Source organism: Leptinotarsa decemlineata, unplaced genomic scaffold (assembly GCF_025532065.1).
Source record: "Leptinotarsa decemlineata unplaced genomic scaffold, Ldec_3_MD MMD2_tig00026354_RagTag_RagTag, whole genome shotgun sequence".
NCBI lineage: Eukaryota > Metazoa > Arthropoda > Insecta > Coleoptera > Chrysomelidae > Leptinotarsa > Leptinotarsa decemlineata.
Window position 1 is genome coordinate 19,869,312 of NW_027412702.1, and position 27,667 is coordinate 19,896,978.

At 35.3% G+C, this 27,667-nt stretch overlaps 1 protein-coding gene across 1 annotated transcript in view; it reads right to left on the minus strand.

Annotated features, from left to right (window-relative positions):
• Window positions 1-27,667, minus strand: part of Nlg3 (Neuroligin 3) — a 262,901-nt gene that overhangs the window by 118,078 nt on the left and 117,156 nt on the right. Inside the window, exon 3 of the mRNA XM_074184408.1 lies at window positions 15,961-16,224. Within this exon, the coding sequence (XP_074040509.1) occupies window positions 15,961-16,224 (264 nt within the window). The remainder of the gene's footprint in view (window positions 1-15,960; window positions 16,225-27,667) is intronic.

Here is a 27,667-nt window from a genome sequence, read left to right on the forward strand (position 1 = left end):
TGGTCTCATTTTGATTCCAACTAATAAAATGGAGTGAAACATTTCTAGATATAGATAGTTCTGAAAGGGTTATAGATACAATGCCTAACAAAAAAGTAAGTCGTACTGCATACCAAACAGTTGTTGGACTACTCACAGTAGGGATGAACTACGATGTCTAACAGGCCTTCTTACAGGTCACTGTCATTTGAATCATCATATGCAGAGACTCGAACTGTCGGAAGACAGTGTGAGTCGCCTCTGTTTGGAAAATGATGAAACAGCAGAGCACATACTTTTTGCCTGCCCCGCTGGGGACCGAATTAGGTTTTAAGAGTACGGCAGAGCCGTACTCTTACCATCTGACCTGAAAGATCACTCACCATACAAACGATTCGACTTTGTTAAGAAGCGGGGTTTATTTGGTCGTGTGTAAATAGGTGGTGTTGATGCATTAATGTTTGAAGGCACCTGACATGCTTCTACCTCTCATGTTATCAAAAAAGGAGTGAACATAAAAAACCATCAAAAAGTTTAATAAATCGAAATCATTAGTAAATTTCATAATGGGCCTATTCAAAAGAGTAATTTTGCGAAGTATATTTTTGAAACAGAAACTTGATGAGGTCAATTCCAATGACTATTCATTACGTACTATATAGCATCGTTAACTGAAATCTTCAGTTATGACTATTTGCAACTTGTTCAAGTGATTCTTTGAGAAAATTGTTGAACTATACTTATATCACTGAATCTAACCGAAGCTAGCTACATAATTACTTTGAACATCTACCTTTGTGATCTCTTTGGACGTATTCGTATAATTGAGAGTTAAACTTCATTAGGTGAGTCGTTTGATCTCTAAATTTAGACTAGTTACGAGGGTGCTCCTAGAAGTACACGGCCGAATAAAAAACATATTTTGGAAAAAAAAAAATCTCTTCCCGCTCCTTGCTCCTTGCAGCTTTATACACTTTTGCCAGCGTCGTTCAATATGTTCGATACCGTTTTCATGATAAGAACTGTCTTGCTCCTCAAAATAGTCATCAATTGCCAACATAACTTCTTCATCGTTGGAAAATCTTTGACCATTGACCGTTGAGCCATTTTTTCGAATTTAGGAACAGAAAATGATCCCAGGGGGCTAAATCTGGCGAATAGGGTGCATGAGGTAGCAATTCAAACTTCAATTTCATAAATTTTGGTCATTACGATAATGGATACGTGAGCTGGTGCATTTTCTTGATGAAACAAGACCTTTCTTCTGGTGAAATGCGGCTGTTTATCATCGATTTCTTTAATCAAACGTTGCAATAAGTTCGCATAATACTCGCCATTGATAGTTTTATCTTTCTGTGAGATAGTCAATGGAAATTATCTCAAAAAACCAACGCCATGACTCTGCCTTGTTTGGTTGTTCTGATGCCTTTCAAATAAAAGTATTGTACCACGAAACAATGACCAATTCCCTCCATTTTCACAGCGTCTTCAAAATTGAAACATATACTTTATAAATTGTGTATTGGTACAGTGATACTTTTCAAACAAATACCGCCATCTCTAGGTCAGACCGGAAACTTCTGGAACCTACCTCATATTACCAGGAGAGTTCAATTCACGATATGCATTTAACAAATTTCCTATATGAGCGCATGTAATTGTCTTCAATGTAAATTCCCAGAGCACTTGCGATAATGTATTGGTGCGTGGGGATGATTAGTTGGGCTGCATGTTGATTGACAAACTGTTTTGAACAGTTGCCTGGGGGGAAGATACTGCGTGTTTGAAACATTGTTTGTAATACATAATTTTATACCTAAAACAGACAAAAAGGGGGTGAGTTTGTCGAAAATTTTTTAGATGATGAAAAACATACGAGAGCTGAAAGTGAATGATAGTAGTGAAAAGGAGTATGAGAATTCTCAACGGGTATAGATTTTCACCTGTTAGATGTATTGATACACTTGTTTTTTCATTACACATTACACGTTTTCCAGGCGGGTTGGCTATCCTTGTTCATCTTTCACTGCCTGAACCACTGTGTATGCTGTTTTTGGCGAGTGCATTGGCTTCGGATGTGGGGGTTGAGCAAACCGGCCATCGGATGTCTGCTTCCACGTAGCCCCGCTGGATACGGGAATGACAGAATCACTTGTGGGTCTGTTATTCCCTAACTGAATGGCATCCCATCGATGGCTTAATCCTGAGGTGTGTGTATCCGTGCCGAGAGGATGAATGACACTGAGCCTGTCAGCTGCAGTGTTGCCACAAGCCATTTTTTCATCGAGGTAGATTTCTGGAAGGAAGCGGGGTAGAACCGGGGCGGATCCACATTCACATGATGATACCAATCACAGTGACGCATTGACGCATACCTATGATTGTCGTTATTTGTTCTATGATAAATTTGACGATAGTAATCAAAAACATGTCAAGTGTCATTGCATATAAATTTGGGATCGATGTGTTTTCAAACCATTTCTCGAAAATATTAGCTTCCATGTTCTTATGATAGTCAACATTGCAGTCCTCAATTTTTTCCATATCCTTTACTAACTCTGCAATGCACAATGATTAGTCGCGATCCTTTGTTTGCAGGCTTGTTTGGCGTACACATTCTCGAACCATTAGTCCACCCTTTCGTAACTGTGTCGTTAGTGTCATCCCAAGTTTCATCCAAATAGAAAGTTTGCCGTTGTTCTTGTCTATATTTAGTTATTTGCTCTAAGTACTTGTTACGCAATTAACTATCCTTCTGCTTTCCATAACTGCTTGACATTTGTTAAATATTTGAAATCTAAATCCTAGTTTCTTTATCCAATTCTGAAGAGTTTTGTCATAGCAGCTCACGTTGTGGCCGGAAGTATTCAGTTTATTACTTATGATTTCAATGTAGAAATCTCATTCATCTTGTAACAGTCGTATATAGTTTTTCAATGATTTTATTAGATGAAGATCTAAAGGCAGCATTTCTATGTGTTGGTTTTTATGACCTTCGAATGTGCTGGCAACATTTATAGTGTACAATATCGGTTACTTCGACTATACATATAACTAGATTTACATCACAGACTGAGATTGTACATAATATAAACAATTCCACAATCACGTCCTCAACTTTAACTAAAAATGTCGAATATCATGTCACAAACATTAAATAACATTTCACATGCACAGAGCATGATCACGGCGCTCGGTATCATTGAAAGAGCAATGTAGTGTGAAGTGTAACTCAGTACTCGGTCACAGAATATCGGAACTATCGGTGTAAGACATCGACATAACCTTAATATGTCGGTGGTGTAAGATTCTTACAGCAATACACAACCCAAGGAATCGCCGCCAGCGATGCCAGACACTCAGTCTACGCCAACGTTGCCAAGGGTACTCGGTTCGCGTAACGCGGTAGATTCAAAATCAAACCTAAATATTCGTTCATTTTCTCAATTTTTATTTTACATTCTTTTGCTTTATATCTGAGCGGGGTAGATTTACTTGAGGGGAGCGAGAGGGTGAAATTGAGTTCAAGAGGGGTAGAACTACCCTGTACGGGGTAGCTGTGGCAACAGTGATCAGCTGTCTTCACGGAACTTTCGAGGTACCGGGCGCCCTCTCGTCGTAGTATCTCCTTGTCGCGGTGATGTGGGGCTCTGCCGTGATTGACCTTCTTTCCCTAGCTACTCGTGGGACTTTTATGGACAGAGTGAACTTGAAAATTCTTTCCGACGCTGAGTCTAAAGAGGAGATGGATGTCGAGTTTACGACTCCAACTGACCTCCCTGTAAATTTAGTTCAGGAGCGAGTCTACAGAGGAGGTGAATGTCGAGTTTACGACTCCAACTGACCTCCCTGTAAATTTAGATCAGGAGCGAGTCTACAGAGGAGGTGGGTGTCGAGTTTGAGACTCCAACCGACCTCTTTGTGAATTTAGTTCAGGAGCGCGTCTACAGAGGAGGTGGATGTCGAGTTTATGACTCTAATTAACCTCCCTGTGAATTTAGTTCAGCAGCGAGAGCTTATCAATACCCTAACTCCAGATCCAATAACTGAATCTAAAAAAAAGGTTTGGTGGTACAGCCAGTAAACAACTGAGTTGTCTCCTCAAGAGCGTGATACCTTATAAAACCGCCTTGCACCAAATTCTTGAGTGGCGTACGTCAGGTGTAGCTGACGTGCAAACATCCTCATATGGGAAAGTTGTCGCGGGTATTGAAGTGGGAATCTTGCACTTTGACTATCCGACCACCTCATTAATGATGAATCAGCAGAACATATACTTTGTGCCTGCACCGCTGGGAACCGAATCAGGATTTTGGAGTTCTGCAGAGGCGTACTCTTATCATCTGACCTGGAAGACCACTCACCATACAAACTAATCGGGGAGCTGGGTTTATTTGGTCAAGTGCGAATAGGTGTGAGTCACAATAAACCCTTGTGGGTTGCGGTGGAGGGTCGAATAGACCCACTCACTTTGCACCTGACCTAACCTAACACGTTTTCCATCACCACATTTTTCTCCACATAATTCAATATTTGCATTTATGAATTATTGTGAATGAGTACGTTATAATATTGAATGAATAAAAGCAATGTGGTAACTGAGGAACCGTAATTGACTAAGGAATAAGTAAAAAATATCTGAATAGTTCGAGAAAGGAAGTTATTTTTCATGGGAAAGATTATTTATTAGGATAAAGCTTTATGGCTTTTTTCTTCACCATCACCATTAAAAAGAATATAAAACTCTGGAAGGGGAAGTAAAAGTAATTGTCTTCAGTTTAAACATTTTCACAATTGTTTATACTGTACAGTAGTTTCTTTCGGATACAAATTGGAGGAAGAAGCCCTTTAAAAAATTTTTTTTCAAGCATATGGAAATTTCCTATTCAGCTTGTAAGCAAAACACTCGTCATGAAATTGGAACAGATATTATTTGAAATGGACCCCTGGAAGTTCCACACTAATTTTCTTTCAGAAAATGAGCGTTTCATGTCACCGAAACGGACACCTTTGCTTCTGTCACGATCAACTTCTGGTCAGTGATATAGAATAATTCAAGACATATCGCAAAGTTGTCCGTTGTACAGATATGAAATTACTAGAAACTTCATCAGAGCAATCTGCAGAATGTTAAGTGGACATTCAATGTACCCAGAACATAAATTCAAAATAGGATTAGCTGAAAATCCAAATTGCTCATGTGGAAAAACTGGTACGTTGGATCATCTGATTCTGGAATGAGTTGAAAATGAAAAACATAAAGATAACCTATAAAAAAAACTGAAAAGTGAAAATATGACGTACCTAATGATATTGGGAGAGCTTCTACTCGATAGAAACAATACAAATCTTTTCAAAATTCTTTTCTAATATAACAAAAAAGTGAATTTTGTTATATAATTTTACTTTTCAGGGAGTTTGTATACTTTATATATTGTAGTATAGAACTAACAGGACTACCAGCTAGCTTATAAGTCGCGTGTTGTCACGTTCCAAATGATTGAAAATCCGTTTGTATAGTGTATTGTGGAAACGAGAAAAATAGAAAGAATTAAAAAGAAAACAAAAAAAAGAAGAAAAAATAGAAAAGACAAGGAAAAATTAAAAAAAGTTTTTATGTGTAAATTCTTACATAACTTATTCATTGAATGAAAAATTACAAAAAAGAAAATGTTGAAAATAAAATGGAAAAGAGAGGAATAAAAAAAAGAAAAACAAATTATTAAGACTAACTGATTACTAATCTTCAAAAATAACGAAGAGTGTATTATGCATCATGAAAATATTGAGATATTGTAGAAATCTTACATGTTAAAATAGACTGACAAATTGGTTATATCAACGCCATTTGAACTCGCCACACAGATACACACACATACCTGACAGTTAGTGAAAATATGCGTAAGTTAGTTAATTTGGGTAAGAAATTGCTATTTCCTGTATTTTACGTTTTTCTTTTGTGAACCACAAGACAGCACAAACGTGCTGGGTTGAATTTTTTGGTGCATCGTCTTTTGACTTTCTCTCTAACACATGATAGGTTCACAAAAGAAAAACGTACAATACAGGAAATAGCAGCCACTAACGGTTTCCCGAGGGGTATTGTAGATGACATAATTAGGAAAAAGAAGTTTAGGTTAAGAATGAACGAAATCTCGACTTTCAGAAAGGACAAAAACCAAGATAAATACATCTCAGTTCCATACCACCAATATACGAAGAACTTTGGAAAGATTTTCAAGGAACTAGGTATGAAGGTGGTTTTTAAAACAAGTCATACACTGCAGAACCTTTTGGGAAGTCCAAAAGACAAAGTCGAGAATTCGGAAAAGTCTGGAATTTACGAAATTGAATGTAAGGACTGCGATGCAAAATATTATGGACAGACAAAAAGATATATTAAAGTGAGATATAAGGAACACATAACACACTCAAAATATAGAAGACCTGAAAAATCAGCAGTCGCCCATCATATTTTGCAACAAAACCATTCCATAGACTTCAGTTCTTTAATATTAGTTAGACAAGTTAATAACAACAGGCAAATAGATGCCTATGAGAGTGTGGAAATAAGTAAACATAATAATATTATGAATAACGATAACGGACCAATACCAAATAGCATATATATAGCTTGTGGAAATAATATTATTGGGTTTACTGATTACTACAAAAAGACACATTGTAAATATATTCAGATAGGCAATATTGTGAAACTAATTTTATATAGCTGAAAATTGTTCTATATATAAGGACATATTGTGAATAATAGAAAGGCCAATTGTAAAATTAATTTAGGGTGGTACACTTGTATGGGTGGTATTACTGATTACCTACCTATATGATGTACCTGATTAGTATATATAGCTTTAGTTTTATCTTCCTCTTGAAGATGATCACTTGGTGATCGAAACACGTGTCGAGGTGTAAAAATAACGATTTGGTGTTGGGAAAAAACTCCAGTAATATTGCTGAAAAGGAGTTAAAAATCTTCGCCACAATCTTCTAGAGATGCACCAGAAAATTGATAGTATTCATAACATTTCATCCAATGCTCTTTCTTGTACTACTTCTTGTAGCTTTCTTTTGTATGATATCTGTATCAATTTTTCAATGAATGTTTGGAGCACAAGCTGAACAGGAAATAAGTGATTTTCGTAATATGCAATGTTTGAAAGTCAAGTAACTTCGGATGGTATTTTTCCAGTAGTTTCTATCTAAAAATACAATATTTATGTTTGTATGATAACGAAGAAAAAGAAGGTCAAGAAGATTTCATTTGATTTCTCATTTATGAAATTTATTTAATTTTCTTTCGTGCACATCAACATTGAATTACACGAAAATTTTCCTATTCAGCTTGTATGCAATCAAATATAATTGTATGGAATTGAAACTGATATCAATTATTGAAATGGACCCCTGAAAGTTCCACACTCATTTTCTTGCAGAAAATTAACATTACATGTCACCGGAAGGGACACTTTTCTTTTGTCACGAGCAATTTCTGGTCACCGCAAGGGTGTCCGTGGTACATTTATGAAATTAATCAGATAAATCTACAGAAGATCAGCTGAAAATCCAAATTGCTCATCTAATTCTAGAATGTGTTGAAAGTGAGGAAAAAAGAGATAACCTATACAAAGAAGTGAAAATATGATGAACCCAATAAGATTGAAAGAACTTCTAGTCGATAGAAACAATACAAATCGAATATATCCAAAAAGTTAACTTAGAAATATGATTTAACTTTTCAGTGAATTTGTATACCCTATATATTGTAGATTAAAACTAACAGGACTACCAGCTAGCTTATGACTCGCGTGCTGTCACGTTCCAAATGAATGAAAATTCGCTTGTATAATGTAATGTGAAAATAATAAAAAAGAAAGAATGAAAAAAAAAACAAAAAAATAATAACAATAGAAAAAAATAACTCCTTTATATAACAAGAACATCCAAAAAAGAGTAAATGTTGAAAAAAGAAATTAAAAAAATTAAAAAGACGAAAAAGAAAATTAAAAAAAAGGGAAAAAAAAGGTGCAGTAAGGAGAAAAAATACTAACCAAATGGTAAACTTCAGAAGTAAGAGAGAGTCTATTATGCATTTTGACGAATTGATCATATCAACGCTATTTGAACTCATGTTACATACACATACGCATGTCAGTTCGTGAAAACATTCGTAGATTATATGGTACAATGCCATAATAGTATGCATTGAAATCTTAGAAATATTATTGCATCAAAACGAAAACATTAGAGTTCAAGTTGTGACAGTTATTCCTAAGAATTCACTGCCTACTATTTTGGAATTATTATATAGTTGATTCGGGCAAGAAATGAGTGTTCCGTCCTTCAATGTTATATAAAAAATTGCTGAACAGTTGAAGATAGACGTATTTGCCAAAAAACTTCTGAGGCCACCAGAAAAACGATAGCATTCGTGAAATTCTCATCAGTACTCTTTCATACACTAATTCGCGCAACGTTCTTCTGTACGATATCTGTTTCACTTCTTCAATGAATGTTTGAAGACAAGCTGAATAGGAAAAAGTGATATCCGTATTTTGCAATGTACACATGTTTGAAAGTCACGTTATTTCGGATGATCTTTTTCTTCTAGTTTTTATTTGAAAGAAACGTGTACGTACACAAAATTAGTATCATCATTTTTGAGCCACGTTTCATATAAAAAAGAATATTACGTGCTTGGATTTTTATAATACTGTTAACTGTATGTGTCCATTGCACAGTAAACACTGAGCTCTGTCCGACGAGAGAGGAAGAGCCTGCCTGTCAGAGAAAAATAAGCCAGAGAGACTGGCGTTGTAACACATTAGGTAACATGAGAAGTTATCACCTCAATTTATAGAGTTCATTGAGAAGTCAATTCCTTTTATCTGTCATTCTGAAATTTCACATATTCTTTGTATGATGACGGAAAAGAAGAAAGTCTTTTGGGAAAGAAAGTTTTTGGCTTTCTACTACACTATCTGATACAAAAAAATGGATGAGAGAATCTTCCAAAGAAAGGAAGGAATAATCAATTTGAAAATAAATAACTCAATACATGGATGTGTAGATCATGCAAAGAAGTAACTTTCAGACACAAACTGAAAGAAAGTCCTCCTGAAACAGCTACTTTCATATAAACATTGAATTACACGAAAGAAAAAATTCTTTCGAAACAAATACTTCTATATGAACACTGAATTATACAGAAGATACTTTCCTCTATTCAGTTTGATTATCGAACATTCGTGGAGGAATAAGAATCAGGAGGACTTTCTTTCAGTTTGTGTGAAAGTTACTTCTTTGCATGATCTACACATCCATGTATAGAGTTATTTATTTTCAAATTGATTATTCCTTCCTTTCTTTGGAAGATTCTCTCATCCATTTTTTTGTATCAGATGGAGTAGTAGAAAGCCAAAAACTTTCTTTCCCAAAAAATTAATCACTCCTAAAAATATAACCCTTTCAAATCAAAGAAGAAAGTCATTTCATTCAATTTCCCATTCATAAAACCTGACTGAGTCACTTCGAATTTTTTATGCATTTTGTATATTCAATCACTGATATAACTTCCGTTTGAACCGAATATAACATTCTGATTTTTAATACTCATTGAGAAAAAATAACAGAAATCGACAAAAAAGAGTGAGAACAGTGACAGAAAGAAAAGTAGAGAAAGAGAAAAACAAAGATTTTTCCCCAGAATAAAAGCATCCTATAGTTCGAGATCTTCTGAAAATGAAGAAAACAAAAAATAATTCACAACAAATATCCTTTCAGCTAGCTAATATAATTTATAAGAAGATAGCAATTCATATTTTACCGAGAATATTACTGGGTTCCATCATTTTATCTGTGATCATGGGAAAATAAGTGAAAATTACAACGAAAGCCTGTTGGATAACATGAGTTATCTGCTATATGAACGATGATTCGATCCCAACTGTAGGAATATCGTCCGAGTCATGGTAGGAATTGTACGGTAAAAAGTAAATTTTCGTTTACGCTCATCTCGTACACGTTCCAACTTTTGGTAGTTGATAAGGAAGCGATAGAAAAAATAGTTATTCATCGTACAAGGGAAGAAAGTATTAGATTTTACTTCAAGGTTGTGTTGTCTCACGACGCGAAGCGGAGGGAGGCAACACAACCGAGAGCTATACTATAATATTTTTCCCGTGTATAATACATAATTAGAATTACATTTCTGAAACAAAATGGGAAAGGTTACACGCCCAAGAAAGCTGCGATTATTGCGGGTACACATATCAGTGACTTTTTAAATAATGCTCCCGATGAAGTTTATTTAATAGCCAAGGTTGCTGTTGTATTTGGGATTGCAGTAGCTTGTCGAATTTGTGAAATCAGCCAGGTAACATTATATGATATTGAAAATTCGGGAACGTTATCACTTGTGAAACTCAAGCAAACAAAGGATGATGTAAACAGAAGATTTGTAGTTACTGAAGAATATATTAAATTTTACCGAATGTACATAGCCGTTCGTCCAGCAGCAGCAAAGGATCGCCACCTGTTTTATGCAAATCGCAATGGAAAATGTATCAATCAGGTTGTGTGTAGCAATTAGTTTTATAAGGTACCTGAAGCAGTGGCTAATTTTCTTCAACTTGAGATAATATCACATACACGGATCAAATACCCGGAAAACCAGTTCAGCATATTCCTATCCGTGAAAACTTCAGATTTCATATTCGATACCTTAACGGGGAGATGAGGTCAACTAAGAAGAAGAAGAACTCAGGTAAAACTCAACAACATTTAAGTAGTAGGTAGTAGAGAGTTTATGGACCCTCTACATCTGAACACGTAACGAATACCGTTTTACCAGTATAGTAAGAAGTGAGTTGAGCAAGGTCAACAAAACTTCTGAACACGTATTAGCACACCTAGATAATGACAAATGAGATTTTGTTGAAACGTCGGTAAAATTAAAGATAATATCACATACACGGATCAAATACCCCGAAAACCAGTTCAGCATATTCCTATCCGTGAAAACTTCAGATTTCATATTCGATACCTTAACGGGGAGATGAGGTCAACTAAGAAGACGAAGAACTCAGGTAAAAGTCAACAACATTTAAGTAGTAGGTAGTAGAGAGTTTATGGACCATCTATATCTGAACACGTAACGAATACCGTTTTACCAGTATAGTAAGAAGTGAGTTGAGCAAGGTCAACAAAACTTCTGAACACGTATTAGCACACCTAGATAATGACAAATGAGATTTTGTCGAAACGTCGGTGAAATTAGAGATAATATCACATACACGGATCAAATACCCGGAAAACCAGTTCAGCATATATATGTATATATATATATATATATATATATATATATATATATATATATATATATATATATATATATATATATATATATATATATATATATATATCCGTGAAAAAAGTACTCACTTTTTTCCAGGGGAAAAGTGACATTTTGGTACCTGTCATCAGAGATAAAATGTCAAACTTTTTTCCCGTCACAGAAAAAACATTTTAACTGCAAACTGTAAACGTCTCTACAATGACTATTTTAAGTTTATGCATGAAAACGTTTGAATTAAATATCACCACAGAAAGATACATACAGTTAAAGAAGTAAATTTCATTTATAACATAAATTCAGATCGACGTGCCTGATAGGTGGGCGTTATGGATCTCCATTAACACCTTGTGGGTTCGTGAACAATACTGAAATTGGTTTGTTTTCTCCACAATCGTGTAGTTCATGTAATAACTGAAATCCATAACAGTTTGTATTGCACGTTCAATGGACACAACAGGTGCTGCTTTATACGTTCAGTGTAAACTCCATGAAGAGTTCATGGAAAGAAATTACTGGGGTTCGATTATTGAACAGGGTAACTGTTGAACATGAAATATTACTTTTTGAAGGATTTATTTTCAACATACAATTATTAATTAATTATTTATCATGAATCAATTTCATTTATAGGAATAATAATTGATAGTGAAGTTTGAACAACGTGAAATATCTGACGTTCAACGTTAGATATTTCTTGAATAGTTGATTCCACAATTTTATCAGACATTTTAATTTGTTTGGAAGAAGATGGACAATTCAATATTTTGCTGGAAATATCTTCTCTATATATGCTACTGCTACGGAGGTAGATTTCCAGCCACCGTGACATTTCACGGATGTAATGTTGCCTCCTGCATTGGCCAGAAGAGTTACAGAGTTTTTCCTGAAACAGTGACCTGTGTAGCTATTATACATGTCTTTTCCAAGCCATTTTGCAATCAAGCTGGGAATTTTTTGTATTTTATTCATTTCCACATATTCGTTAATACATTTACCTTTTGAATATTTAAAAAATGATCTGTAACTTTTTGTATGAGGCGGCCGTAGTTGCTCTCTACTTGCGGTATATCAGAATTTGAAACAGCTGATAGAGCAGAAGTAGTTCCTTCTCCTCGACCATCGAAGTGAGAAAATATTTGTCGTGTGAAGATGAATTTTGTTAGAGAAGAGGAAGAAAAGCTGATGAAATATGCAGGGTTGCAGTTTGAAAACTTCCCTCTCCTAATATCTTCGTTTCAGTAAACAATATGAGGAGATGAAAAAACAGGTCAATTTCATTGTCAAAGGGGACTATTTGTAGCCCTTGTGGTTCAACACCCTAGGAAGGGTATATGTTACCCTCAGAATTTTGAATAGGAAGGGGGGTCAAGTGGCACATCATTTTGATTGGCGTTCAATTCTGCTTTCAATCAATCAATCAATCAATAGTTCCCTGACTCATTATTTCTTGAAAAGCATTTTCTGAAAAATAGCGTTGTAAACTTACACATATAATTAGATTTTGCTTGTTCTGAGGTGCATTATTGTATTGAATCCTTTCAATAAAAATAGTTAGAGAAGTGAGTTCTTCAATATCAGAAGGTTGAGTTTTATGAACAACCGATTCAAGATGCCTCTAAAGAAAGAAATCTAAGGGTGTTAAATTCGATGATCTTGGAGGCCATTCAACTGCTTTCCTTCTGCCAATCCATCTATCCGGAAATCTCTCGTTCAACCACTGCCGAACGGGAAGAAAATGATGAGGTGGAGCACCGTCCTTCTGGAACAGATCATCCTGTAAAAGTTCATCAGTTTCTGCATCCATTTGAGTTTCTAGCTCGTGAGTTATAACGAGGATCGATAGTTTCTTCAAGCATTTCAAGGTACAGAGTGCCAGTCAAAATTTTCTTCCAGAAATAATGGACCGATGATGGCATTTCCAAAAATACCAGCCCAAAAATTACCATTTTGTGGGTGTTGTGTATGCCCTTTTCTGAAAAATATGTGAGCTTCCGTCACTCCAATAGCGACAGTTATGTCTATTAATATTGCCATTCAGAAAAAACGAACACTCATCTCAGAAACAGATGTTCAACAGAAGATTCGATGATATATGATTTCACGAAACTCTATTCTTCTTTCATAATCATCCTCGTGGAGCTCTTGAAAACTCTGCATTTTGTAAGTATGAAATTTATGCATTTTCGATGCTTTTCTTACAGTCTCGCGTGAAATTCCCGTCTGTTCTGATACTGATCGTAAGGAGCTCGTTTGCTCTGCAGCAAATGTTTCCAAAACTTCAATTTAAGCTGCTTCTTTTGGTGGTCTGGGGTTATTTCTTTTTTTATTTGTAACTGAACCAGTTTCGTAAAACTGCTTCACTAAATCAAGTACATAACATTACAATTTGGATATTTTTCCTTTAAAATACATGCCGCCCTTCTTGCGCACTTTCCAAATTCTCCGAAAATTATAAACATTTCAATTCTGTCTTGAAGAATGTAAACCATTTTACACTTTTAAACATCTATTGAAGTATTTACTGAACAGCCCAACAGGTACAACTGTATGCACAATACTACCACATTGTTCCAATTTGCGAACCAATTTTTTGCCTGAAAACAGAAACTTTTTACGGCAGAAGTAGCAAAAAAGGACGGCTATCTGTAAACTTTCTGCGATGAGAATTAAAAATTTAACATTTACTAAACACTACTTTACTACCAGGTGAATATTATCGACTCCATTCTTTGAAATGAGCGACTAAAGCAAGTCATTCACCAGGTCTATCCTACTTAAAGAAAAGGTGATAAGTGTCATAGAACATTAACATACTTTGGTTAACCTTCAATAACCACCCACTTTTTGAGGAGAAATACTTGGATGTGGCTTACAGAAAAACTGATATTCAAGCAAATTCTTTAAAAACAATGAAAATAAAATTTCAGTGTCGGATACACCAGGAGAACATGAGTTTAGCTTGTAGCTCTTGCCCAAAACTTTATATTGGCCAACCACGGAGAAACTTTTTCCTAAGAATTGAAGAAGATAGGAATAGTTTCTTGAATGAAGACCAGTTCCACATATGCAAATCATCTCTTGATTGGGACGCACATGTTTCAAACATGACTATGACGTATTATATTGGAAAGAGGAAGGTTTGAAAGTCAATCTTTTGGAATGCTTGGAAATTGATAGATTCAAGGATTCTAAAAATTCATTGAATAACCAAATAAAATTGAATTCTTCCCCTCCAATGAATCTATTTTGTAAATGTTCATTACATGTTTATTCAATAGGTTGGTAAAATGTCTTTAACTTTGGCCGCGGTGGTAGTGCGCCCGACTCACGATCGGAAGACCGTGGGTTCGATTCCCGCCTCGACCAGATATTTTTCTCGAGAGAATTCATCTGGTTGAAGCTGGGGTGATTCTACAACCGTATTAGGAATCACATGTTAAAAGTTAATACCTCGTTAGTCCTTAGCTCGCACAAGTTTCTCAAATTCTGAGAGTTGTCGTTCGTAAGGGGGAGAGAGAGCTTATTAACGGATTTTGAACAGAAACAGATTTTTTTTAATCACTTTATACCCAGACGTAAAATCATTAGTTATTCAGAAATTAGAAGGCTGTATGATTCACTCTCCTATATAAAGCGCTTATCAGGTGAAATTGAGTCATTCTGAACACACCTGAGGGAACTATTGCATAGCGAAACACGTGTTGCGGTTTCGTAAAGTGTTATTTGAATACGATATGAATTTGAATCAAATATTGGTCAATTCCATCATATAATCTCACTCAACTCGTAGTAGTAAGAACCAAAAAAAAATCGTTCATGAGAATTCACAGCCTCAATCGATTCTCCAATGATTATACTCTTCTCAGCAAAAGATGGTAGACTTTTGAGTTCGAAAATCTGTCTCAATATACTGGTTGCTTTTCTGAGATGAGGTCTCAGCATCGAAATTAATTTCGCTTTTGACAATGAGGTGACCGACTCAAAACCGTTTCACGAGATATCCATACAAGAGCGCACAGAGATCACTGAATTTCATCAGCTGCATAATAATATCGAATTTCTTTCGAAAGTGTGTCAACATTACTATGGTTGATACGGATGAATAAAAGGCATATACAATATTTCACATTTTCACCTTTTACCTTGTGGCACATGGTTCATATTAGTGCCTTTCGCCGGAGTGGATGAATTACTTGATTATAACTTCAGAAAGTCTAGATTGTTAGGTTAGGTCAGATCAAAAGTGAGTGGGTCTATTCGACCCTCCACCGTAACCCATCACGGTTTATTGTGGCTCACACTATTCACACTCGGCCAAATAAACCCAGCTTCTTAACGAAGCCGATTAGTTTGTATGGTGAGTGATCTTTCAGGTCAGATGGTGAGAGTGAGGCTCTGCCAAACTCTGAAAACCTAATTCGGTCCACAGCGGGACAGACACAAAGAATGTGCTCTGTTGTTTCATAATTTTCCAAACAGAGGCGACACACGCTGTCTTCGGACAGTCCGAGTCTCTGCATATGATGACAGTGACTTGTGATAAGGCCTGTTAGACATCGTAGTTCGTCCCTACTGTTCGGCCTCAAGCTGATTCTAGATGGTACTCTTACCTGGTGGTTCGCCGGTATCGATCACAACCCCATCGACGCTGGGTCCAAAGGCGAACGTGAAGTCTGGCTGGTGTAAGATTGGCGTCGACAACAGGAGCTCCAACGGTTTCTCTCGAAGGCACTTGAGCAGATGAGGGTGTGGCAGTTCAGGTGAGCAGTTGGCATGGACGGCCACCTGAGCTGCATACCTAGAAGGTTCCTGGATCAACGCCCAAGGAGACAGGGCTGAACCGGACATGAGAATGGCTCGATGGAAAAGAACACCTGGAAAGAAAATGTTGGAATATATAACTCAGAAACCGTTTTCAGGATTATTTTTTATCAACACACCGATGGAATCATCTGGTATGAAAAACATAACAACAAACATTTTTGTAATTTGGGTGTCGTTATCACTTTATAATTTTATTTCGTTGGAATTTGAATTTTTGGGTTGAGTTTGGTACAGTTGCTAACATAACGGACCTTCAAGGCTTACTAGACTTTGATGCAATCTTTCAGTTACGTTTACTCCAGGATACCTGAAACTTGATCTGGAAGAATATAATTTTATAATGAAAGTAACTATTGACAAAGAATTTTAGTTCAATTTTTTCAAGGACAAAACACAAACGCAACAAAAAACCCTCTGGGAACACTATCCGTAGCAGTTTCACGAAAACCAGGCCACCAAGAACGATTCCAAGAATTGCATTTCCCCGATACCCTGCGAGTGCGGAGAATCATACATCGGTGAAACTAAGAGGCCATTGAAAGTTCGCATTGCTGACCACAAGAAACACACACAGCGAGGAGAAACCAGCAAATCCGGAATAGCAGAGCATGTTTGGACTCATCAACATAATATCAAGTGAGCTCATGCTGAAATCATCTACAAACAGGAACACCGGTTTAGGAGAAAATTCAAAGAAGCCGCGTATATGTTGTCCAACAACGCAGTAGAGATACGTAACATATGGAAACCTCTAATCAAGCGAAAAACGACCAACTCCCGTCAAACGGTCATCTTCCGCTAAAACCAATGAAACGGAGAGAGGAAAGAGGGGATAGGTGAAAGCACTCGAATGACCTATAAATAGTCAAATCTTCGAGGAATAAGTCCAGTTATCAGCCGAAGACGCTTGTGGATACTAACAATCGAGACGTCGTGACGTAAGTTGGTTTGGTATCTTTCAATTTTTATTTTTCATTTTTTGCTAATAATATTTTTTAATTGTCAGCTTTTATTAATAATTCAATTTTTTATTTTTTGGTTGTAGCTTGTATGTTATTTCTTTGTAATTTTAGTTTTTTGTTTAATAAAATTGTTATTTTCGGTTAATCTTTTAAATTTTTTTCAGGGATTTGAAATCAATTTATATTATATTAGACAATGAAAGTCCGAACTAATGAAATATAATGAAAAAAATGTTTCGTTTTCTCCAATGGAATTTCTTCAATGGGTCCCTAGTTTTGTTGGATGTTCATTCAATTCTGTTTGTCATGAAAAGATGCCTTTGTGCGAATTATCTGTCTGGGAGTTTTCAATTTTTGGGCGTCATACATATTATTTTTTCATTTGCGTCGTCTCTGCAGACTCATGTTTCCATTCATTTATTCCTGAATATATCTGATCTTTCACAGAAATTTCCCAATATTACGGCAGATTGAAAACAAGACGGTTATTTAGAAAAAAAACATTTTTTCTGACTGAGTATTATTTATCTTAGATAGAACAGTTATTGATGAAATGCAGTTATAGGAGCATAGAAAAAAGTGAACAGTTGGTGGATAGAAAATGAGCACCCCCTCAAATGAGACATTACATACACCTTTGTTTTGTTTTATTGAAGATTTTTAAAGAAGGTACTGTCATTCTGATGGGATTGAAGGAGAAGTTGTTAATTTTTACTCAAAAAATTTCATTTTGAATGGGAAATTACTGTTTTGGGATTTTAATCATGAATTGTAAATTACGAAAGAACTGTAGCCGCTTCTTGTGTATAGTACTCTCTAATTTGTTTAAATCAAATTATTGAAGATATTCTGCTGCCCCTGTTCTACCGTGTTGTTACATTTCATTTATACAATGGGACTGCCTATCGTCCAACCGTACTAGGAATCGCACTTTGAAACTTAAGACCTCGTTAATCCTTTGCTCGAATTTTGTAGGAGATCATTCGTAGTGGACCGACAGCTGGTTGAGGGAAAACACATTATGAAAAGACAGAAAGATTAAAAAAAATATTTGGTCGCCAGGTGACATTCATAATAATATTTTGTGATCCCTGTGATAATTGTTGGGTACTGAAATATTCATAAAGGAGTTATTTGAATATTCATGAAAATTTCAATGTGGCTTTAATATACCAGTAATCTCAAGAATCTTATTGTCACATATTACTAAAGATCTCAAATTATAAATGTCAATAGTGAATGTTTCAATATAAATTCGACCATCATTAGAAAAATAATGAATTTTTAATGTTCCTGTTAATAACAAATAAGAAAAACATGCGTGCGCTACTAGGTATCATCTGATTTTTATATACAATTGTTTTAGTGTTCATGAAATTCATTCTTCAAGCAAATGTGCGTTAATTTTCATGAGAATGATAATATAATAATTCGATAATTGATTTGAAAATATTTTACTGTCAGATATACTTTATTTTTAATAATTTGTATTTAGTAAAACAAGGTTTTGTATACTGTAGTGAACACAACGGTACCAGTGGGAAGAGAATCGCACAGTCGCTTGCACATAGTGACCCGTCATCACGGTATGCATCGCCACGCCAGCAATCAGTTTTACGTGCGGCTATAGATGGATCAAATAAATTTCAAAATATAGACAATAACCATTTTTTTTATTTTTGAAGTTTAAAATCTTGATTTCATTTCTCTTTCGAATATAACTATCGAGGTAGATGGTTCTCTTCTACTTTCGTTCATATTGTGCTTTTCCCGCTATATTGTCGTTAAGGCATTCGTTACTTGAAATCATTTCCAATTCTTCCAAGGAATGGTTAACCTACTCAATCGAATAGTTGGTTTTCGTGTTGTTCAGAAATTTCAAACAAACAGCTAATCAATTGGAAGCATCAATTCGAAGTCATTGATTTATTGTGTTCGAATGTGAGCATGAAAATGTTCTGGGAAAATTATGGAAAGCTGATTGATTTAGAAAATGGGGGAAAAGGTGAAGGTAGGCCGTGTTAAGTTTTGAATGTATGTATTTATTTTCTTTTTCCTTGATGGCTGTTATTTATTCATCTAATTGGGATGAATACTGTGTTTCATTAGTAAAAATAGTTTTGATTATTTTTTTATTTTTCAATGTTTAGTTAAACTGTCAGTCACCTAGGTAGTCGTGAATCAACCCCAAACACGACAATATACAATCAGTATGTCCATAATATAATTCCTTTTTTCGCAATACGAGATTCAATTCCAATTATCCCACCGCTGTCACCAGATTTGAATTATCTAGGTGTGTAAATGAGTGATACACTTTTCTTCCAAATTCATTCTGGAGTCTCTTCGAAAAACTGATGGTAATGAAGTACAACCTCTAGGTCTTCACACTCTAGAACAATACGTTTCAAGAGGTGTAATTCTAAATATCTCTTCTGTACAAGAAAATGTACCATTTTTTGAATTCATAGAGCTATTAGCTCAACGGAGAATAATAGGATATTTTAATATATCTTTTTTAATTCTGAAGTGTTCAGAATTTCAATAACTCAACATTTCTCACTCAGGTTCAACCTTCATCGATTCATGTTTCTGTTTAGACGGGTACAATGCGAAACTATCTCATACGTCGCGGGTTCCGATATTCGTAATCCAGTTTGCAAAATATCGTGATATATATTCTTCGAACTCTGAAGTATTCACCCCTTCAAAGAGAACTTTCTAGAATATCCTGAGTTGTGATGTAGATGTATAATGATGTTACAACTTAGATGTTTGCAGAAGTTGGTGAAATAGGAATTTCATTAAACTATATCAAACTCTGATTTCATAGGAATCAACTGAAATGGATGGGAAGGGTGATATTACTAAAATATTCAGAAACTGTTAGTCATATCGATGGGAATCAGCAAAGCAACTTTCTGTAATGGATGATATATTCTCGAATAAGTATTTATGTGTATTTACAAAGATTGTAGATCATGCAGACAAGAACTTTCCAGACACAAACTGGAAGAAGCCCCCTTGAAACAACTACTTCCATACTTCCATATGAACATTGAATGGAATATAAAATAAGTTATTTTGAAAGTATTTTCATTTTCGTGAAATGCAATGAATACACGAAAGTCACTTCACGATCTATGTATCTTTATGAAAAGGTAATTTTGAGAATCATTGCTATCCACATTTTTTATATGAAGATTGAGAAGTATAAACTACTAGCTATAATCATTTTTTTCAGTTCTGAGGACAGATGTCCCTATGTAATTCAGAAATGGACGTGTAATCGAAAATTTCAAAGAAAACATCAATTTTTATTTCTAGAGGGACTAATTCTGTCATGGAAATCATACCCGATACTTCACCCCTCTGCAGTCAGCAACTACCCCCTGTTTTTTCAATGGCATGGGGGGTAAGAGTGATATATCATTTGAAGGGTCTTTTGTTCCTCTATAACTTCTGTTATTTTTTTCGAAATTGGTTCATTGGTTATTTAGAAATTGAATGTTGAGCGTTTTGTCTAAGACATAAATTGAAAATTCACTGTAGCTCATTTTATTAAGAAAATCAACGAAGGTAATATCAATGGCAACACAATCAACGGATAAAGTATTCAAAATGACCTCCATCTATTATTTATTTATTTGAAAATAGGAAATCCTAATATAAATACAAGTCCAAAAATAATATATGAATACAAGAAAATAAAAATATAAATGTGTTCCTGAGAATATTCTCTCATAATACAAAACAAATCAGGAGTATTCAGAATAGTTAGTTCCATATTACTAGGGCATAAAAACAATTATTGGAGTGGGTAGGTAATGAAATATTCAATATATCACAATGTAACACGATGTTACACATTGTATACAGAACACATAAAAGCTCAAACCAATAAAACAATTCGATAATGTGAAACATAAAAATTAAAAAAATTCAGAAAAATCGTAGAGGACGTAATGTAATATATATTTTCAACTGAGCCTTGAATGAATATGAAGTAACAGAATCTTTAATGTGGTGTGGTAATTGGTTAAAATCATTCAATCCTTTGGAAAACAACGATTTCATAGATTGCTTTGTTCTTGTCCTGGAAATGTGGAATTGATTGATGGTTCTTGTGTTGTAGTCATGAATTTGATTATTGTACGTAATGAAGGAATCAAAATATTTTGGTAATAAATTTCTGATTATTCTATAAATAAATATGATGTGGGAGTGTATCTCTACATTTTAAAATGATTCTTGAACTTCGATTTTGCAGTTTCTGTAACTTCTGTATATTGTTTTTATCCAAAAGATGAAGCAGAGTGGAACAATAATCAAAATGGGGCTGTATAATGGTTCTGTATATTGTTATTTTTGAAAACATGGAAACTTCCGATGAAATCCTGGAGAAAAAAGAATAGTTATTTTAATATATTTCTACAAATATAGTCACAGTGTGCATTGAGTGTTAGTTATTCATCCAACAAGAAGCCTATATACTTGAATTCTGACATCCATTCAATTTTGACTCCCTCAACTTCGAGTTGAGGCTTTTCATAGTCAATTGATTTCTGTTTATGCTCTGTATGTGCATATCTTTGCACATGAAATACGACAGTCTACCGATAAATAGAACACCTTTATTTTTGGAAAATACATTGAAATTACGCAATAACTTTATCCATAAAAAATCAGGGGTTTCCAAACTATAGTGAGGTGACTTTTCTTGGCATGAATAACAAAAATTTCAGAAATACATTTATGTTTAGTCACAAAAAGACTGGTTGATGGTCACTTGTCGACTTTAGACTGAAGACATTGAGCATGTGCTATCAGGAAAAGAAAGTGAAGTTCCGAAATAGTGATGATATTCAGTATCATTGATGGGAATTATCAAAAAAACGGGACTAAGAGCGATTCTTTGGAGCACTCTGTAACTTACAGTTACCCCGTTGTTGATGTTATTGTTGATATAACAAAATCCGTAAGAATTGAACTCGAAATGAACCTGAATTCGCCATATGATCCAGGTGGAAATATGAAAAAGAAATCAAAAGTTCGTTTTTCAAAATAGTGTTTTCCGAGTGCTGATTATTGTATTTGATAAATAATACCTTCTCATTCCAATTCCAGATAGACCTGATTTTGATTAAAAAAATAAAGGAAGTTTGAATAGACCGGACTGAATAGACTGGACTAGACTGGACCTCACTGGACTGGATTGGACTAGACCAGACTGGACCGGATTGGACTAGATCAGACTGGACCGGACCGGTCCGTGCTGGACCGGACCAGACCGGACCGGACAGGACCGGACCGGACCGGACCTGACCGGACTGGACCGGACCGGACCGGACCCGACCGGACTGGAATGGATTGAACTGTACTGGACTGGACTAGATTGGGAGGAATTCTTTGAGACTGGATTGGACTGAGAGGACTTCTTTGGGGCACCTCGTTAGTTACAATTTCCTCGTTGAATTTGAATTCGCCACATTACGTTCCAGGTGAAAATTTACAGAAAATCACACTCTGGTTTCTTCAAATAAAATCACATTTGAATCGAAATTTTTGTGCTCTCCATTGCTGCATTTGATGACGTCTCTACTTACATATTCGCTAATTTCTTCATTGAGATCGATCATCCTGCGTAATTTATAGGCTGTTTAGTGTCGACTTGAAGAAGCAATTAATGAGCAACAATAATGAGGCAATATACATTTACCTCGAACACTCGAGAGACTCACAGACATTCAACCTTAGCTCGAATTTTGTAATTATAATTCCAGACGAACATGTTTTAAATACGGGAATACGAAGGAAGTTCCAATGATAACGCAAGAGATCCGTACTCAGACCACTAGGGAGGCGGGAAGCTCACTCTTTTGAGGGTTTCATTTTGGAGTTTCCGAAAGGATCGCACCAGCAGAACTCAAGAATATTATGAAGTAGTATCACTGATGAAACCCATTATCATTTAATTGAATGGAGGAGATGATCCTCGCGTTCCCGTGGGGTAAGAATTCATTTCTGGAATGCGCTTCGAACATTAGTGAGTGTTATAATGAATGGTATATGAGGGTGATCTGGAAAGTTTTCAATCTCAATGTGAAGATAGCAATATACGTTAATAAAAGCTGGTGGATTTCGTTGTTCATCTGATGATAGTCACTCACCAAAGTTTCAGCCATTTTGTACGCGCACTTGTTATGTAACAGTCGTTTGAGTGAGTCGATGTGGGTATTTTTATGAAAATGGTCAAAATCGAGCTGTCATTAAATATTTGTTTTTGAAAGGCACTACGCCTACGATAATCAAAGATGGGTTGAATTCTGCGTATGGGGACTCTACACGATTATTTACCATCAAGTAAAATTTTGGGCAGCTGAATTTAAACGTGGCCGTAAGAGATGATGAATGTTCCGGGTTCTTTTTTTTGTACCTTGGGAGCTGTCTGACTTGTCCATTTAGTCCAAGTCTCCAGAAAACACTGCAGCCTCTTGGGCTTATTGCGTTTATTCTCCCATCTTCTCATGGCGTCTATTCCATCAGTCTCGTTCCCTGTACTAGTTTGTACAGGTTCCGTGTTGGATGTTCGTCATATTCTTCTGGGCGTAATTTTGTACGTCCATATATTGCCTACCTCCTGTGATTCAGTGCCTCACATTCGCATAAGATGTATAGAGCTGTTTCTATCCCTCAGTTGCATAATCTGCAGCTGAGGTCTCCGTTGTACAGCCCCATTTTATTAAGGTGTTCTCTGAGCAGACAATGACCTGTTAGATTATTCTGAACCGATTCCTAGTTCTTCGGTTCTTTTCTCGGACGGTTCCCTAATAAAGGTTTTACTGTGTTTGTTGCCAGGTACTTTTGTCCAGTACTCTGTGTGCTTCTTATTGGTCCATGTCCTAATCTGATTTCATACCAATGATTTTGGTACCCCCAGAGCTGGTTCAGGACCTATATATGAAGTTGATGATCCGCGTCTATCGCATTCATCAGCTTTATCATTACCTGTGATTCCTGGCACCCAGTACAGAGTTAATTTGTTCCTGTTTGCAAGTTCATTCAGTTCTTCATGGCATTCCTAGACCAGTTTTGATGTCACCTTCGGGTTTGTCAGAGCCCCTACTACGCTCTTGCTGTCTGTAAAAATATTGATCTGGACTCTTAAAAACTGCGACTACTGACGAAAACATCGCCAAAGTTCACCAAATGATGCTAAACGACTGCCGAATTATTGTGAAAGAGATAGCAGAGATTACGAACATGTCAAAAGGACGTGTTTGTCACATATTGAATCAACATTTAGGTATGAGGAAGCCGATCGTGGGTTGGGTGCCGCGTTTGCTCACGTTAGACCAAAAACGTGTTCAAATAAACATTTCCAACGGTCTGTTAGCGTGACTAAGGCACAATGAATCCGAGTTTTGGCGCCGCTCAATTACTATAGATGAAACTTAGGTACACCATTATTTGTTTCACAGGAAGGCTGCCATTGATAGAAAAAAAAGTTTGAGTTTCAACTCTTTAGGCAGCTTGTCTTGAAACTCCATAATGTCGTTTCTCTCATTTGAAAAAATTCTTCACTCTTTTCACATATAGTCAGTGGGCATACTTGAAGACTGAACTATAAATCAAATCATCTAAAGGAACAATTTGTTCAGTCCAGTCTCAACTCCCTACATTGTAGGTAATTGGACTGACAGCTATCAGAAAACAACCACTCCCCTGGCTAATATCACGAAGGGCATTGGATTATATACGACGGGTGTCAGCACGGGATTCTTCACTGAAGTTATTTCTGCATTTTCTGTTGGCGATACAACTGCCGCAATCGATTTTCAATTATTGGGACACACTTGCAGATCGGTTTCGGGCTGTTTGACCACTCGTCACTGTATCAGAGTATCCTTCAAATTATCATTCCTCGAACTAGGCTGAAGCGGACAACAAACAATAGGTCTATCATCGTCCCATCTGCTTGTGAACGAGGTATATTAGAAGTAATCTTTACTGTGAACACTTAAAGCTATCGGCGCCCTCAAAGGCTCAAAAAACCATTACAAAGAGATAAAGCCGCTGGCAGCTAGTCCACGTGGACTGAATTATTGGCGATTTTAAGTTGGTTTCACGAGAAACTGTAGGTCTCAGTTCTGAGATACTGACCTATTTACGCAAACTTGTCTTCCTGGCAACATCAATAAATGGTATTTCCCACTCAATTCAAAATCAAGGAGTTTCAAGGTGACTCAATGTGAAATAATAATAATAATGATATTTATTTACCAAAGAATTATTACATACACTTTCAATTCATTATTGAAGAATGCGAGTAAACAAACACAGAGAAAATCCACAAAGGCTAACCTGCGCGTGGATCACTAAGGTTATTATACAATGAATTCTAAAATAAGTAACTAGTTATTTGTAAATATATAGTAAATTTATAAAATATTGGATAAAGTATTGGAAAGCTATTAAATAAATCTGAATAAAAATTACAAACAAATACTTTGTTTCCAAAATTGAAGTTGTTGTAACTTCGTTGTTAACAAATATTTTTTAATGAAAATTTGACAGTTTTGATTTATGACGACTACGAATCCAGTGGTGTAGTCAAATTTGAAAACAAAAATTGCCTAATAAACTTTTGCCGTTTTTGACAAACAAAAAAAACCATAGAGTGCCTTGGAAATGAAACTAAAATTGTGAAAGTTAGTGTCAAGATACAGTTTTTCATGCTTAATATTTCAATAAAAAAAAATTGAGATTGATTGAAAAATGCACATTCTACAGGGGTGGTTCCATTTTAAATGGGTCACACTGTATATATATATATATATATATATATATATATATATATATATATATATATATAATTGATATGCTGAATGGAATTTATCATTTTACAAATGATACACAAGTAGATACGATTTTAGAACATGGATACATTTCAATTTGTATTTTTGAGGTCTATCAAACAGTGTTTCTCATTTCTTGGTTTCATGTCGATCCATTTTTTGGCTTCCCGCTTAAATAGGGACAGTGAATTGAGATTCCTAATTTCAGTTGGAATTTTATTGAATAGTTTGGGAGCAAGAAAAACATAACATCTATGTCCAATAGTTTTAGTCATCTTAGGTACTTTCAAGGCTTTCAAGGCTAACTGAAACTTTCAGATCTTTAATATTCATCAGAATCAGAATTAAAACAATGTCGTCTCCACGAAAGGCATACATATATATATATTTGTAAATCAGAAGTTAATGGCAATTAAAACAAGTATCGAGTGGAGTCAGTTACCCATCTTCAGCAAAACAAGAAATAATTACAAAGAAAAAGGATATGGGACAAACTTAGTGATTTTGAGAAAGTAGTACTTACATTATAAAAATTAATAAATTGATTTAGGTTGTACCAAGTGAATGATAAGGAAGTCGTGAGTGGAAATTTACCACAAAAAACTTTCTCCTAACCATAAGCGAAAGGAAAAACCTTTTGTGTTAATTCACTACGTATGACTTCGTTATTATTCAATGGGTTCAACCTAAGTTAATTTAATTATTTCGATAATGTAGGTACTACTTTGTCAAAATCACTAATTGCGTCTCATATCCTTTTTCCTTGTAGCTGTTTCTTGTTTTACTGAAGATGTGCGACTCACTCCATTCGAAACATGTCCAATTGGCATCAATTTCTGATTGACAAAAAGGATTTGAAGCACCCTTCAAACTGTGGTTTGAAGGGTGCCTATATATATATATATATATATATATATATATATATATATATATATATATTTCTTGAATATTTTAATATCAATTTATAATCTCATATTCACAAGGTACGCAAATTTCCGGAGTTCATATTTCATTTGACTGGTACAAAATACTTCTACCTACATAGAAATCTCGTGAAGTATATGATACGGTCACCAGTTCATTTGGTGAAATATATAAGGTCACTTTCTCTTGATAACTTGTTCTTTTCTCTTTAAATCTCCATTTGGGTGAGTAAATCGAATTTCATTCAGATTTGTTGAGGAAGAAACAGCTCCTTTCAGGATTCACAATAAATTACGGAAAAGACATTCATGTAAGAAAAGTCGTTAGCTCTATACAAGCAGGATGTTACTTGGAAATAGGAATACACATTAGGAAAGTTTTGGTCTGGAATTTGTTTGTAGCATCTCGTTGAATTGAGAGAAGTTTGTGGTACGTTTTTGAATTTGGTATGTATCGGTAATATTATATCAAATATATTACACTTATATGACTTTGTGTCATTATTATTACTCACTTTATTTTCATGTAGAATGATGCACAATTTCTAAGGATTTCGGATAATAGTGAAAAAAGTTTGGTTTTTCATTGTGTAAAAAATGTTAAGTTTTAAAACATTAGAGATCAAAGTGTACAACAGTAAACTTCTAGGATGGGAATATTTGAAAGAGCTCATCAAAAATGGATACATGATAATAATAAAAATAAATGAACTTTATTCATCTTACACAAGTTACAAGATTGCCGATGAA